The sequence below is a fragment of the Zychaea mexicana genome (genome assembly GCF_025766255.1).
Source record: "Zychaea mexicana strain RSA 1403 chromosome Unknown BDB00scaffold_175, whole genome shotgun sequence".
NCBI classification, from domain to species: Eukaryota; Fungi; Mucoromycota; class Mucoromycetes; order Mucorales; family Lichtheimiaceae; genus Zychaea; species Zychaea mexicana.
This window is the reverse complement of record NW_026516838.1, coordinates 17,175-30,265: the sequence shown is the minus strand read 5'-3', so window position 1 is coordinate 30,265 and position 13,091 is coordinate 17,175. Positions and strand designations below refer to the sequence as shown.

The window sequence follows — 13,091 nt, the reverse complement described above, 5'->3', positions numbered from 1 at the left end:
GAGGAGAAGATACCCGCGTTTCCCTTTCCGGGCAATGTCAGCTTTTTTGTCAATCGCCCAAACCTGCATATCGTGAAACTATGCTTTCTTTTGATGGATTGTATATAAACCCAGGGTTTTTTTTTGCTTCCTACTTTCTCTTCCACCTCGATCCGACATTGATATCCATCTCCGTACTCCCTCTACTCTTTCCTCCCGGGTACAATCCAAATAACCACACTACAAGATGTATGTCCTCTGTAAATTATTATACATTACCGTCTTTGCCCTCTTATCTGCCGCACAGTCCTATTTGCCACTGTACTATCACGATGTCATCAAGTTTTCCTCGGATCAAATAGGCTTCGTCATTGCCATTGCACCCTGTATCCAGTCTATCGCATGTCCCATCTGGACCTACTTGGCCGATAAGCGGCCTAAGCTACATGGTATCACCATGGCACTCACCAGCTTTGTCGGTGGAATCGCAGTCATGGGGATCATGGGAGTCGGCCACTATGTACAAAACAATAGCCAGCAGGAGGAAACCACCTTGCGCAGTATCTCTACCAGCAGCGACGGCAACGGCAACAATGGGAACGTTATGCTTCTCATTTGTGCATTTGCAATAGCATTTGCCTTCTTTTCCCTCCCCAACACATCCATGGTGGACAGTGCTGTCATGAAGATTCTCGGGCCCAACAAAATCCTATATGGTAAGTGCTTCTCGCCTTTTTCACATCTGCATATCTGCATGAACAAGTGGGAAATTCACAAAAAGCTTAAATACATCGTATCCAAATCCCATAGGCGAACAGCGATTATGGGGCTCTATTTCGACTGGATTGACCATCCTGGCTGTAGGCATGCTCATCTCTGCTACAAACAACCTGGACAGTCTGTTCTGGGTGTTTGCTGGATCGACGGTCTGCTTCATGGTCTGTTCTGCATTTGTTAATGTGCAGGCACCCACTGGGGGCCCTGTACTACCACCTAGAGATGAAGAGGAAACAAGCAGACTGGTACCACCCAATACGGACACTACCTATTATGTTGACCTCCGCAAGGAGCTTTCGCAGCACGATGTAGATACTGACGATGACGAAGACGAAGCAAGCTACCTCACTGCACCACACTACAATCAGCGTCTGCTCAAGCTCACAACGACGACATCCATGGCCAGAACCTTGCGTGAAGAAGCCAACGATGCGATCGACTCAATATCGGGTCTCAACTTGGGTCTCGCTGTCTCCCGGGTAATGTCCGTCGAGCATGCCATGACCGGCATCTTGGAGGAATCAGCGTCTATTCAAGCACCTTCTGGTTCAATGTTCAAATCAGTTCGTGTGATGACGTTCCTCGCCACAACTCTGCTTTTTGGTCTTGTCCTGTCTATCTGCATCAATTTCCTCTTTATCTTCTTCAACCAAAGTCTACATATGCCTGCGTCGTGGATGGGATGGACCGGCCCGATCGGAGCTATTACCGAACTGCTATGTTTCTGCTTTGCTAAGCAGGTAAGAAGAAAAAAAGATGTTATTGTTTTTGTGTGTTTGAAGGAGACCGGACAGCTACTGAACCTTCTTTCTTAATATTGATTTTTTTTGCACTTGATTGATAGATGACTGAACTCTGGGGCGTGACCAATTTGATTATCGGCGCCCATGTTGTCACCATCATTCGATGTATCGCATACACTTTACTCGTACCAGACTCTGTTTTCAGTCACTGCGCAGGCTTGCTATTACAAACGATGCACGGGATCGGTTTTGCCGTGTTTTGGGCTACAGCTGTCAGCGAGATGGACAGTTTGTTCCCACCCGAGCAACGCGCTGTCGCTCAGGGTTTGCTTGGTGGATTGAACCAGGGGCTCGGCATGGGTCTGGGCGCACTGATTGGCGGCTACATTGATGCCTATCTAGGCACCATCTGGATGTTCCGCAGTGCAGCATTGCTCTGTGTGCTGAGCGCTGTGATCTTTTGTATTGGACGACTTCCCCGTTTTGAGACCTAAAAAAAGTAACAGAGAACCCCAGCCTCTATACACTCTTCCTTGCTATAAATAATAAATTAATCATTTGTCCTCATTTGAGTCTTGAGAGCAACTTTTACAGAGAACTGCTTCCACTGTTTCCAAATAGTACGTACCGGTTGCTCGAAGGAGCTTATGTTTGAAAAGAAAAAAGGCATTTCCTGTTTCTGTCTTTGCTTTGGGGCAGCATCGTTTTGACTGCTCTGGCACATTCTGTCACTTGGTCGTTATCGTCATTTTGTAGTATGGCTATATACACGGTCAGATAGAGTCAATTTCTGGATGGTATCGACTACTGTAGCCCTCATGGCATTTCTTAGGATATGGCCCTGTTACAGAGGAAAGCTGTAAGGCAGAAAAATAGTGGGAGGAGGAGGAGGAGGAGGCAGGGTAGAAAGTCAGAAGATGGCGCTGTGTCACCAAGTTAATGCATCCTGTAATTGTGTGCACATCGCACCGCTTTGTCTGCTTGTTAACATCACAATAAAAGTATTGTCGATTTTGACACCCGCCCCACATCACCTTTTCTTTCTTTTTCTTTCTCCTCTCCCTTCCTTTTTGTTTTTCTCTCGCTTGGGTAAATGTCGCCATGGACACAATGAGCAAATGAGCAAAGCGTTGGTTGTTGACCTTTGATGTCCGATTTTCCTTGTTACTGTAGCAGCTATACATCATAATACAGTACGAACCATGGGATGCTGCGTCTCAGTAGACGGTACAGGCGATCATGGAGCCAGAATGCGCAACGACGAAATCGACGACCATCTTCGAATGGAAAAGCTGAATATGCAGAACCAAGTCAAGCTATTATTACTCGGTAGGAAACTCAACCAGATAAAAAGCATATGCGTTTCTCACCCTTTGACTATGACACGCGAATATAGGTGCTGGTGAATCGGGTAAATCGACCCTACTAAAGCAAATGAAGCTTATCCATGAAGGCGGGTTCTCCTTGGACGAGCGTATGGCATATCGCGAAATTATTTACAGCAATACAATTCAATCGATGCATGTCATTTTGGATGCTATGGACGGTTTAGGTTTAGCATTCAGCAACGAAGCATCACACAAGGCCGCCGATCATGTAATACAACAGCCAGCGGAAATGATAGATGAGGCGCCCATGCCGGCCGACCTGGTCTCCGCCATCCAGGCCCTGTGGGTCGACCAAGGTGTTCAAGAAGCCGTACGTCGTCGCAACGAGTTTCAACTGAACGACTCTGCATCTTAGTAAGTACCTCATTTACGCACGTCAACGCGAACGAAGGAGAGCTAATGATCGTCTGATATGAACAATAAAAAACCAGCTATTTTGAGTCGATGGATCGGATTGGCAAACCGGATTATGTCCCGAGCGACCAGGACGTTCTTCGCTCACGCGTCAAATCAACGGGCATCACTGAAACTCACTTTCGACTGGGAGACCTGACGTATCGAATGTTTGATGTCGGTGGCCAGCGCTCCGAACGCAAAAAATGGATCCACTGCTTTGAAAACGTTACATCCGTCATATTCATGGTCGCCATTTCCGAGTATGACCAAGTACTCATCGAAGACGAATCAGTCAACCGTATGGACGAAGCATTGACGTTGTTCGACTCGATATGCAACTCACGCTGGTTTGAAAAAACATCGATTATCCTGTTCTTGAACAAAACCGATCTGTTCAAGGAGAAGTTGCAACACTCAAAATTTTCCAACTACTTTCCCGACTATCGACACAACGACACCGATTACGATACTACCAGTAAATACATCATGGAACGCTTCAAATCGCTCAGCAACCACACGGCCGAGAAGCAGATTTACACGCATTTTACCTGTGCCACAGATACTGAGCAGATTCGCTTTGTCATGACCGCCGTGAACGACATTATCCTCCAAGCCAACTTGCGCAACGTTGGCCTACTCTGATTACTATAATGATATTCTGTTTATACCACTGCCACATAGCCTTCCCTTATTCTCATCCTGTATCTCCGAAGCCTCAAAAGCCCTGTCCTTTTCGCCACGTCTCCATCCAGTCGAAGCACGTTTCTTCTCTCTAACTCACCCCCTGTCCCTTGTTTATGCGTTTTAATCTTCATCAGGCGACATCCTTTATTATACACATATTACCATATACCATATACAGCTCACAATAAGAGAAACAGAATTAGTAGATGGTTAAAGTTCAGGGATACCTGCTTTGCCGCTTGGGTAACCAAAATAAATATGTATCTTGTCATTCGATTACCTGCACATAATAATTGCTTTTATTATTCTATCCCAAATCGTCCACGCGCTCTGTCATATTTGTATGCTGCTTCTTTGTTTGTTTCCCACGCCTTCTTTAACAAGTGCATAGCATTTACTGTGATGAAACGCTTTTTGCTCCATCCGTCAATTCTCTACTACATCACCTAACCTATCCGAAGGATCACATATCTTCGTCCAACTGCCGTGGCTCATGACATACCAAATAAACAACGACGCACACGATTACATTGAGTTTCTTGAGAATTTAGAGTAACTCTCTATTACAATGCGAATAAAAAACAAAGCAGAGTTCATTTGCACCAAGCATTATGGTAGTATTCTAAACAGCTTTCGCAACTTTGATGACGTGAATCTAGATTACTGTATTTCGAGTTACAAAGCCGGTCATGACGCAATATTTAAGCGTCTCCTTCATATAAAAGAGTTTTTTAATTATACCCAGAGAGGAACTGGACAACACGGGGCTCACATCATGTAGAAAGTCCAGACCCTTTTCGATACAGTATCATAAATTAACCCATGATTTTTCGGGCAAGCAGGCTCATATGATCTAGTAGTAATCTACTTACAATAACGTGTTATAAATTTTACCCAAGCAATACAGAGAGAATGCTTATTGCGTTACTGCATCATTCTCTCTGACGAGGATAGCTGGTAATAATGCCTGCTGATGTTAAACAAGAAATCACTGCATTCAAACTATGTACTTTGGCAACTATGTATGACTTTTCTGCATGTCGCCTTACATAGTATGTACAATAGCTCATATAAGTGAAAACAAATTGCAGCAATCCACGGTGATGTTTCTTACTATCTTTTCATACTATTTTCTATATATTTATGTGCTGCACTATGTAAGAGTATTCACTTACTCTCACGAGTTCTGAACATTAGAACGGCAACAATAGGTTTTTTATACGTACATCCATCGTATGTTGTATACAAATGACTCTAGCTTTGTCAGTCAAGGCGCCATCGCTACAGCATTTTTTTATATTAACAAAATTAAAATAAGACACTCAATTATTAATTGGTGTATGTATGGCAGAATCTAAATGCCTTGCTATCGACAAGTGAACAGGTGCTTTTATTCTTATTATAGAGTACTATATATATTATGTAATCTTTTGTTTCGTTTTAAATTTGTTGACGTGGTAACAGCAATAGTGAAGAGAAAGGCCATGCTCTTCCTTTATAAATCCTCATCGGAATCTTGCTCTTCTAAAGCAGACGCTGAAGCCGACTCGTCGGAATCACTATCATCATCGTCCTCTTCTTCTTCCAGATCCGTATTCTCATCAGAATCACCTGCCTCTTCCTGCTCGGCATCTTCATCGTCATCATCCAGATCTTCGTCGTGATCGTGACGTACAAATCGCAGTTGGTATTCACCGGGTGTTACGACGTTTCCATTAGAGAGAACGTTGTCAATATCGACTATTACAGGGTCTCCCTTCTCGTCGCGTGCTGGTTCGATAGAGCAGTTGGCCAACACTCGAACCAAAACATTAAACATTTGAGCTTCAGCCTACATTAATAAGATTATACCGTTAGAATTTTGATCTAACTTGATAAGTGTTTATGAAGAACATACCAAATGGGCTCCAGGGCATACCCGTCTAATAATGGAAAAGTTGTTGTCAAAAAGTGACGAAAAACATGCATTTCATGACATGATATAAGCGATTTTTACCTTCCCCATCCAAAATTGAAGTGATCACGTTGCTCCACTTTCGCATTTGCGGATGATGCCATAGGAGCTGTGTGATCCAAAAATCTTTCAGGCATGAATTCTTCGGGGTTCTTGTAACTAGACAGATTCGTATGCATTGAGTACATGTTGGTGACAATAGTTGTGCCAGCAGGGATGACGTGATCTCGCCAAGTAACTAACAGTAATGACAACTATTAGTCGCTCATCCTCTCTTTTGAATCCTCATCCCAAGTAACGTTTTACCATCCTGTTCAACTTCATGAGACTCCCCAAAAGGCGTTGTGGGTCTAAACCGCATGCATTCCTTTTGTACAGCAACCAAGTAAGGGAACGCGTTTCTCTCTGAGAAGTCAGGCAGACGTTGGTACTCTGAGATAAAATCAGCCAACTCTTCTTGAATTTTTTCTTGAGCTTCACATTGTGTGGACAGCACAGCAAATGCCCATTGCAATGTGGCTGCCATGGTTTCTGTTCCAGCCGTTACAAGGTCGGCTATATAATTCAATTTAATAGGACGTTCAGGTATCATAGGCGGTGATCAGTAAGCTTAGAATAAAGGTATTGGCTATTACCTGCAGTGACCAAAATATCATCGTCATCCAATTGCCCCATCTCTTTCATATCAGCCAAAGACTTGACGACACATTCTTCGCCGCTCTGCAACGTCTCCTTAATCAGTCTGCGATAAAGGGGATCTCTCTCTTTCTCAATATACTCCTTGTATGCGTCTTCAGTTTTAAAGAAGGCTGCGTCCAAAAACGAAAGAGCTGGGAGATAGGTTGTGAAGTTGTTGCGGATACCTGTGAACGAATTGCCACGTTTCAGCACAGCTGAAAGCTCCTCGTATAAAGCGTCGTCTTTTTTCTTTTGTTCTTCTTGCTCCTTTGTATTATTTTCTTGATTCTCCTCTACTTGATCATCATCGTTATCAGTAGGAGTGCTACTGGTGCTGCGGCCAAAGCATGTAATCAAGACAAAGTTGAGTGCTGTGCGGAAAAGCACGTCAGCTGGATCGATGTTCTCTCCAGTGGCCAGTGCATCGACTAAACGGTCGACTTGATCGTCCAGCAGCACCGCAAATCGTTCATCGTTCAGCTTTTTAGGTCCAAGAATGGCATTTGCTATTTGAAGTTATTTCTTCTGCTTTAGCCACGCCCTTTTGTATATAGGAGGAGTTGAGGTTTTTCTCCTGAAAATCTTACCCACAGTGCGCACCTGGCGCCACGACTTGGTAGGACCCGAGGAAACCAAGCCCCTAAGAAGATAAAAATTGTTGTCAATTTTTACGGCTCGGTATTCAATCGGCGAGAAGAATGTCCAAAACATTTTACCTTCCATTCATGCTACGGTATTTCGTCGTCAGTAGAGTAAACGGTCTGCCTGATGTCGAGTTTTGGCTGGCAACAAGAAGCTCTTGAGCAATATGAGGGTCGCTTATCATCAGCCATGTTTTCACACCCATTTGAATCCGAATAACGGGTCCTAAAGGTGGTGGTGACCCCAATGGATCTCCTATTAGTATTTCTCCTTTCTTTACCCCATCATGCACACTGACAAAGAGGGAGACTTCTTTAAACAAACCTAATTCTTGATGCCACTGCATGAGCTGGATAACAGGCTGGCTACCCAAAAAAAATAAATGTCCTATATGTGGTTTTTCATATTGCAAACGTGTGGGTATCAGAAAGGTAGATTCTACTATCTTCATTGCAGTATTGTCACTCGGGTTGCCCAACTTTTCATAAACGTACCCGCATAAGGAAGCGGTGCACTTGGTGATGGAATTCCTCGTAATCCAGGCGGAACATTGTTTATTGAATCCTGATAGTACCGACGATAAAAGGCATAGGCAGTCAAAGCGGCAGCCGTGACTGCACTAGCAAATGGAAGCACGCGGTCCTTGTGTAGGCTAGTCAAAGCGTCATCCGATATAATGTCCATTTTCTAAGGGAGTGGTCTAAAAAATGTGTAAAAAAGAAAGAGAAAGATATTATTACAAGTCTAGTGTTGTATAATTTATATAAACCGAGTCTATCCCCAAGTCCTTCAAAATGTACCTTCTCCTTGCTGTTCCTAGCGTCGTCTAGGAAGAAGGGAGAACAATCTTTACCGAGTTGAAAAAAGCAATGTGGTATGTATCTCACTTCTTGTCTTTTAGGTCACGAGAGAGTAGCAAGAAGTACTATTAAGGCTATATACAATAACTACCATCATATCTTTTAAGCGTCCTACAATATGTAGCAATCGTAATTGTTCATTTATATCAAAGAGCGATTAAACATCCTTGATCCTGATGAAATTGGCGTACGATGTAGTATTGTTTACTTTAGGGTTTCTACTCATGGCTTCTTTACCCCCCCCCCCACCCCTGTTCCCGGTTTGGGGCGTTTGCATCCTCGTTCTTGAAGATTATATCAAGACTTGATAAGCTTTAAACCAGCTCCTCTTTTGCCATGCTAAGGCTCTCCTAGGATCCTCAATGGCGGGGAGGCCCATATTTATGGGGTATCTTCAATCGCCAACCTGGTATCTTGTTAAAAATGCCATTGATGTGTTTTCATGCAGCAGTAGCATTTGATTCTGGGGAAGTCTGTTGTACATGAACCAGCGTCTGCTTCTAAAATACAATATAACCACATACTTTGAAACAATGGAAATATGTACAATTTCTTCATATGATAGTCTGTTGGGAAACGATGATGTTGCTACTGTGCACGGTTGTGGTACCATAAAAAGACAAAACGTGCTGTTTTCCACCACAGCTATTAAGAGCAACACGATAAGTGACATAGTGAACCTAAATATTATTCCGCCATATAAATTTACCAGATGGATTGATGGGAAACTAGCGATAATCGATGCCAAACAGGGCACAGTTTATATATCTTTCTATAGGATTGTCGTCGTTCTTCTCAGACGCAAAATCATACGACGACTGCTTGCAAAAGAGCGTTGCAGTATTCATTTTTTTGTAACACAACTAGTCCTGAGATTCGGTTGATTGGGTACAAACTATTAATGGCATCCGCTCTCTCAATACAAAGACATAACCATGCATGTAAACCCGCCGGGTGTAACATTGTGTGTTACAAGTATTGCTTGGCCATTCGTGCTTGCTCATTGTTGGCCGAAGGAAAGCGGAAGAAGTCTTTGGTAATTGTACGTTTTTACGCCACTTTCATTATGGGGTCAACATATCCTACAATTATGTGAAATATGTGAAATAGATTTAACAGAAGCATTAGAATGATGTAGTATCACCGGTGTAGACGGGCGGTGTAAATAACAACCTTGTGTGTGACCTTGTCTACATGTGTGCTACCGTGTGATTCAGTGAAATCAGGGTTTGAAGCACGGGCAGGCTTTTTCTTTCTCTTTAGCTTTCCCTTCCTTCACCCTCCTTTTTTTCCCCTTGTCAATTCCATATAAACATGCCTCTGTTCCGTAGCCCTTGGTGGAATAACCGGGATCCTGCGTTTGTTTCTGCAGCAAGCGCGGCAGCAGCCGTAGCATTGGCGTTGATCATTGCCTACAAACAGCAAAAGCGCATAGCAGCTTCCAAACACCATCCGGAATATAAAGAGATTTCTTCACCTAAAGGAAGATACCCTCTTTTTGGTAACTTCTTTGCACTTTTTAAGAAAAAAGCAGTAAATTTACACGACCTTAAGAACTCATATACAATATAAAAAAGGACATCTTCTTTCCATAAAGCCGGACGTGTCGCTGTCACAGCAGCTCACAGGCTGGCATAATGAATTTAATAGTACGTTATATGCTTCTGCACAGCAACTGCTAATGAAACTTCGTGTAACAAATAACAAACCAACGCACTTACCATCACCACCATCACCATCCACAGCTCCTATCCTTCAACTTGATATGGGTATTCAGAAATGGATTTCGCTTAACGACCCCAAGATGGCTCATGAAATATTTGTAACGAATGGTGCCATTGCGTCGTCCAGACCGATTATGGCATTTACTTACAAAAACTATGCACTGGGTGGAAAGTTAGTATAGACCGAGCCTCTTCTATTTTTCTGAAATATGATATGGAGTCAAATGACGATCGATTCTAATTTATGAGTGTATCCAAATAGAGGTGTTGTTTTTACTAAGGCTGGTAAAAGCTGGCGAAACACCAGAAAGGCAGGCAAGTCCTTACTCACACAGCACCAGAAACGCCTAAACACGCATGCACATTCTAATGGTAATATTACATCATCACCTACATTTTTTGTAAACAGTGTTGACCATTTTGGCGCCAAAAATGGTGGACGGATTTCGTGTTGCCATCGATCAAGAAGTCGACTATCTCATAGCCAACTTGACTAAAAATTCGGACCCCACCACCGGTGTCAATCCTGTCAAATGCTTGCAACTTGCATCCCTCAATTTGATTCTCGCAACGTGTTTTGCAAAACGTGCCAAGAGCATTGATGATCCCCTGTTCAAGGAAATTGTCCAATATGTTGAGGATAGCGTTAGCTATGGCAGTCCTGCTAATGACCTTGCAGCATACGTTCCAGTCATGAAGGTCCTCGATTTGTTTACAGGAAAGAAGAAAAAGGCAGAAGGTGAACGCTTGATAGGAATAAGAGATACTCTCTTTAAAGCCATGATTAAGGAGGCCAAAGAGTCAAACACAGACTCATTCATCAAGACCCTGTACGAAATTAAGGACGAGCATGAGCTTGATGACAATGATATCATGGTCACCATGAGTAAGTGATTATATGTACTTTCCGTAAAGTTTCTTCTAAACATGAGCTTGATATTAATTTGACAATTCTTCTTCAGGCGACTTGACCATCGCTGGAACTGATACGACAAGTGTCTCATTATCTTGGGCTTTTCTCATTTTGATGAACCGCCCTAACGTACAGAAAAAAATACATGCAGAGCTCGATGCATTTGTGGCGGAGCATAACCGGGCTCCAACATTTGACGATCGATCGCGTCTTCCATATCTTGTAGCTGTGCAAAAGGAATGTATGCGATTCCGTAACATTACCGAGATTGGAATGACGCACGTCACTGACGAGGATAGTAAGTTGCAAATGGCTGGGTAGTTTCTCTTATTGGTTGCCTGAAGGACGACTGTGTACTCGAATATTAACGTGACACTACTTTCCCACATCTTAGTCGAATGTCAAGGATATATCATTCCCAAGGGTGCAATCGTTATGTGCAGTAAGTAGTTCATATACATTGAGCGATTCATCGATCAGCCACTACAGTACGATGATGAACATAGAAACGTTTATGGTGTTGATAAATGCTAATATGTGGTGTGGCTGTTTGCTTAGATATGAACGGTGTCCACTTGAATTCCGAAGTATTCCATGATCCAGAAGAATTTATTCCTGAACGATTCCTGGACTCTCAGTCTACTATGTATGCTGCTGCTAACGGTCGATTAGAAAACAGGGATCATTACCAATTTGGATGGGGAAGGTATTGAACGACGGTCTTTTCCTGTTACTAGATAGAACTTGAAAGTGAAATGAAGATTAAGAAACGTTTTACTAAATGTATACAACAATTTTAGACGCATTTGTCCAGGCATTTATCTCGTAAGTCTTTAATATGATTCCATGCACATAGCATACCTGTTTTCTCATCATTGGTAATTCGTTTTATCCCCTTGGGGATCCTAGTCCGAGACCGAAATGTTCATTGCACTGATCCGAGTTTTTGTCGGCTACTCACTTGAGCCACCTCTGGATCAGCAAGGTCGGTCAATTAAGCAAGATGACTCGAAAGCTGTGAGTGCGGGTATTGTAGTCACTCCTGCCCCATACAACGTTCGCTTTGTTGAGCGCTCCGAACGTCCTCGTGGTATTACGCCTGTAAACTAACAATGAGCTTCCACGTGTATTAATGTATAATGTGATCAAACGCTATTATCTCTATGTACCCAATACAGTATATCTTGTATATTATGATAAAGCTTCCATGAAATAGTTTTATGTATTCATTTGCATTGTTTATCATATTCAATCAAATTCGTTATACAGTACAGTACTGTACTGTAAATTGCTTTTATACAGTTCATGTTGCTATATAGTTTTCTGGTGCCACGGAAATATGAGAATGAACCCAATGAATCCATATCAGACAGATTGAAAAAGAACGCCTCCAGTTGGTGCATATTACTCTTTATCATCACATTACACAAACTCAAACAATAAAGGCATTCATATAGTGACGGAAAATCTTCAGGTTTGAAACCATACATGCCTCCATGACCATCATCGATATGCAAGTCAACCACTCTATCTTCATTCCTCAATCATACAGACCTGTTGTCCTAAATAAATAAGTGCATAAGAATAATAGCCTAGATATTGCCACTAGAAGGTGCCAACCTTTTCACATCAGTTTGATCGTGCCTAAAAGGAGTATCACCAAGCTTTGCTGCCAGCATTGATAACACAATTACCGTCGGCGCGGAAGGACGTCCAGGTTTCTGGAAGCAATTAGCAAGAGTGGGATCGGTGATATCCAAGTATCATTTGTTTTCATTTAATCTCTTTCTGCCAAAACAGTTTCCACTACTGCAGATCATTTTACAAGAACATATTTTGTTGTTTAAGCTTTGTTATCACTTATAAAGCGGACACGTTAATGCCATTATTAAACTATCGCACCATAAGGATTGTACCTAACGCTGTTTGGACAACATAGTTGGAGCCGTGCACAACACATTATCTATATAACTTTTAACCGTAATATGATACGCTACCCGTCAAATCATACAGCTCGAGTTCTGTGATAGAAAATAACGGTTATCGTGATAAGCAGCTGGAGATTTAAGCCGATTATTGACGTTTGCATTTTCATGCGCTATTGGAGGGATTAAGGAGGGGCTGCGGCACGTATTAAGTAAATCTGGGTAAAGAGCTACTCAGCTCTCGTCTTCTTTTTAACCCATTCTACATTCCTGCTGTTAGGGTTGAAAACACATACACTTAAGAACTGCTATAAACCTGAAGCAAAAAACATGTCTACTACACCCGAAATCACTCAGAAGCGAAGGGACGATCATGGGGTCCAATTACGTCGCCAAGGAGCAGCAACAGCATTACAACAATATTCAGT

General features: G+C 42.6%; 5 protein-coding genes across 5 annotated transcripts; 3 read left to right on the top strand and 2 right to left on the bottom strand.

Annotated features, from left to right (window-relative positions):
• Positions 1–226: 226 nt before the first annotated feature.
• BDB00DRAFT_793287 (major facilitator superfamily domain-containing protein) lies at positions 227–1,993 on the top strand (the record flags this gene model as incomplete). Its single annotated transcript, XM_053121195.1, has 3 exons — positions 227–695; positions 790–1,496; positions 1,601–1,993. 3 exons carry the CDS (start codon positions 227–229, stop codon positions 1,991–1,993), a joined length of 1,569 nt encoding a protein of 522 aa, XP_052972903.1.
• A 549-nt stretch (positions 1,994–2,542) lies between these two features.
• On the top strand, positions 2,543–4,281 carry BDB00DRAFT_859333 (guanine nucleotide binding protein, alpha subunit). Its single transcript, XM_053125918.1, has 4 exons — positions 2,543–2,588; positions 2,673–2,828; positions 2,896–3,241; positions 3,319–4,281. Exons 2-4 carry the CDS (start codon positions 2,702–2,704, stop codon positions 3,923–3,925), a joined length of 1,080 nt encoding a protein of 359 aa, XP_052972902.1. The 5' UTR covers positions 2,543–2,588; positions 2,673–2,701; the 3' UTR covers positions 3,926–4,281.
• A 1,062-nt stretch (positions 4,282–5,343) lies between these two features.
• BDB00DRAFT_943464 (cytochrome P450) lies at positions 5,344–8,338 on the bottom strand. The gene is made up of 10 exons (XM_053129446.1): positions 8,042–8,338; positions 7,736–7,941; positions 7,566–7,628; positions 7,316–7,466; positions 7,187–7,239; positions 6,557–7,105; positions 6,228–6,476; positions 5,964–6,159; positions 5,865–5,889; positions 5,344–5,798 (listed from the first exon to the last, which is right to left on the bottom strand). The coding sequence occupies exons 2-10, from the start codon at positions 7,923–7,925 to the stop codon at positions 5,463–5,465; spliced, it is 1,812 nt and encodes a 603-aa protein (XP_052972901.1). The 5' UTR covers positions 7,926–7,941; positions 8,042–8,338; the 3' UTR covers positions 5,344–5,462.
• Positions 8,339–8,357: 19 nt separating this feature from the next.
• Positions 8,358–8,824, bottom strand: BDB00DRAFT_859331 (uncharacterized protein). The gene has a single exon (XM_053125917.1). It carries the CDS (start codon positions 8,772–8,774, stop codon positions 8,496–8,498), a length of 279 nt encoding a protein of 92 aa, XP_052972900.1. The 5' UTR covers positions 8,775–8,824; the 3' UTR covers positions 8,358–8,495.
• Positions 8,825–9,369: 545 nt separating this feature from the next.
• Positions 9,370–12,012, top strand: BDB00DRAFT_966029 (cytochrome P450). The gene is made up of 10 exons (XM_053129794.1): positions 9,370–9,602; positions 9,679–9,750; positions 9,847–9,997; positions 10,088–10,140; positions 10,235–10,711; positions 10,788–11,036; positions 11,133–11,180; positions 11,297–11,444; positions 11,539–11,563; positions 11,648–12,012. The coding sequence occupies exons 1-10, from the start codon at positions 9,416–9,418 to the stop codon at positions 11,846–11,848; spliced, it is 1,611 nt and encodes a 536-aa protein (XP_052972899.1). The 5' UTR covers positions 9,370–9,415; the 3' UTR covers positions 11,849–12,012.
• Positions 12,013–13,091: the final 1,079 nt, after the last annotated feature.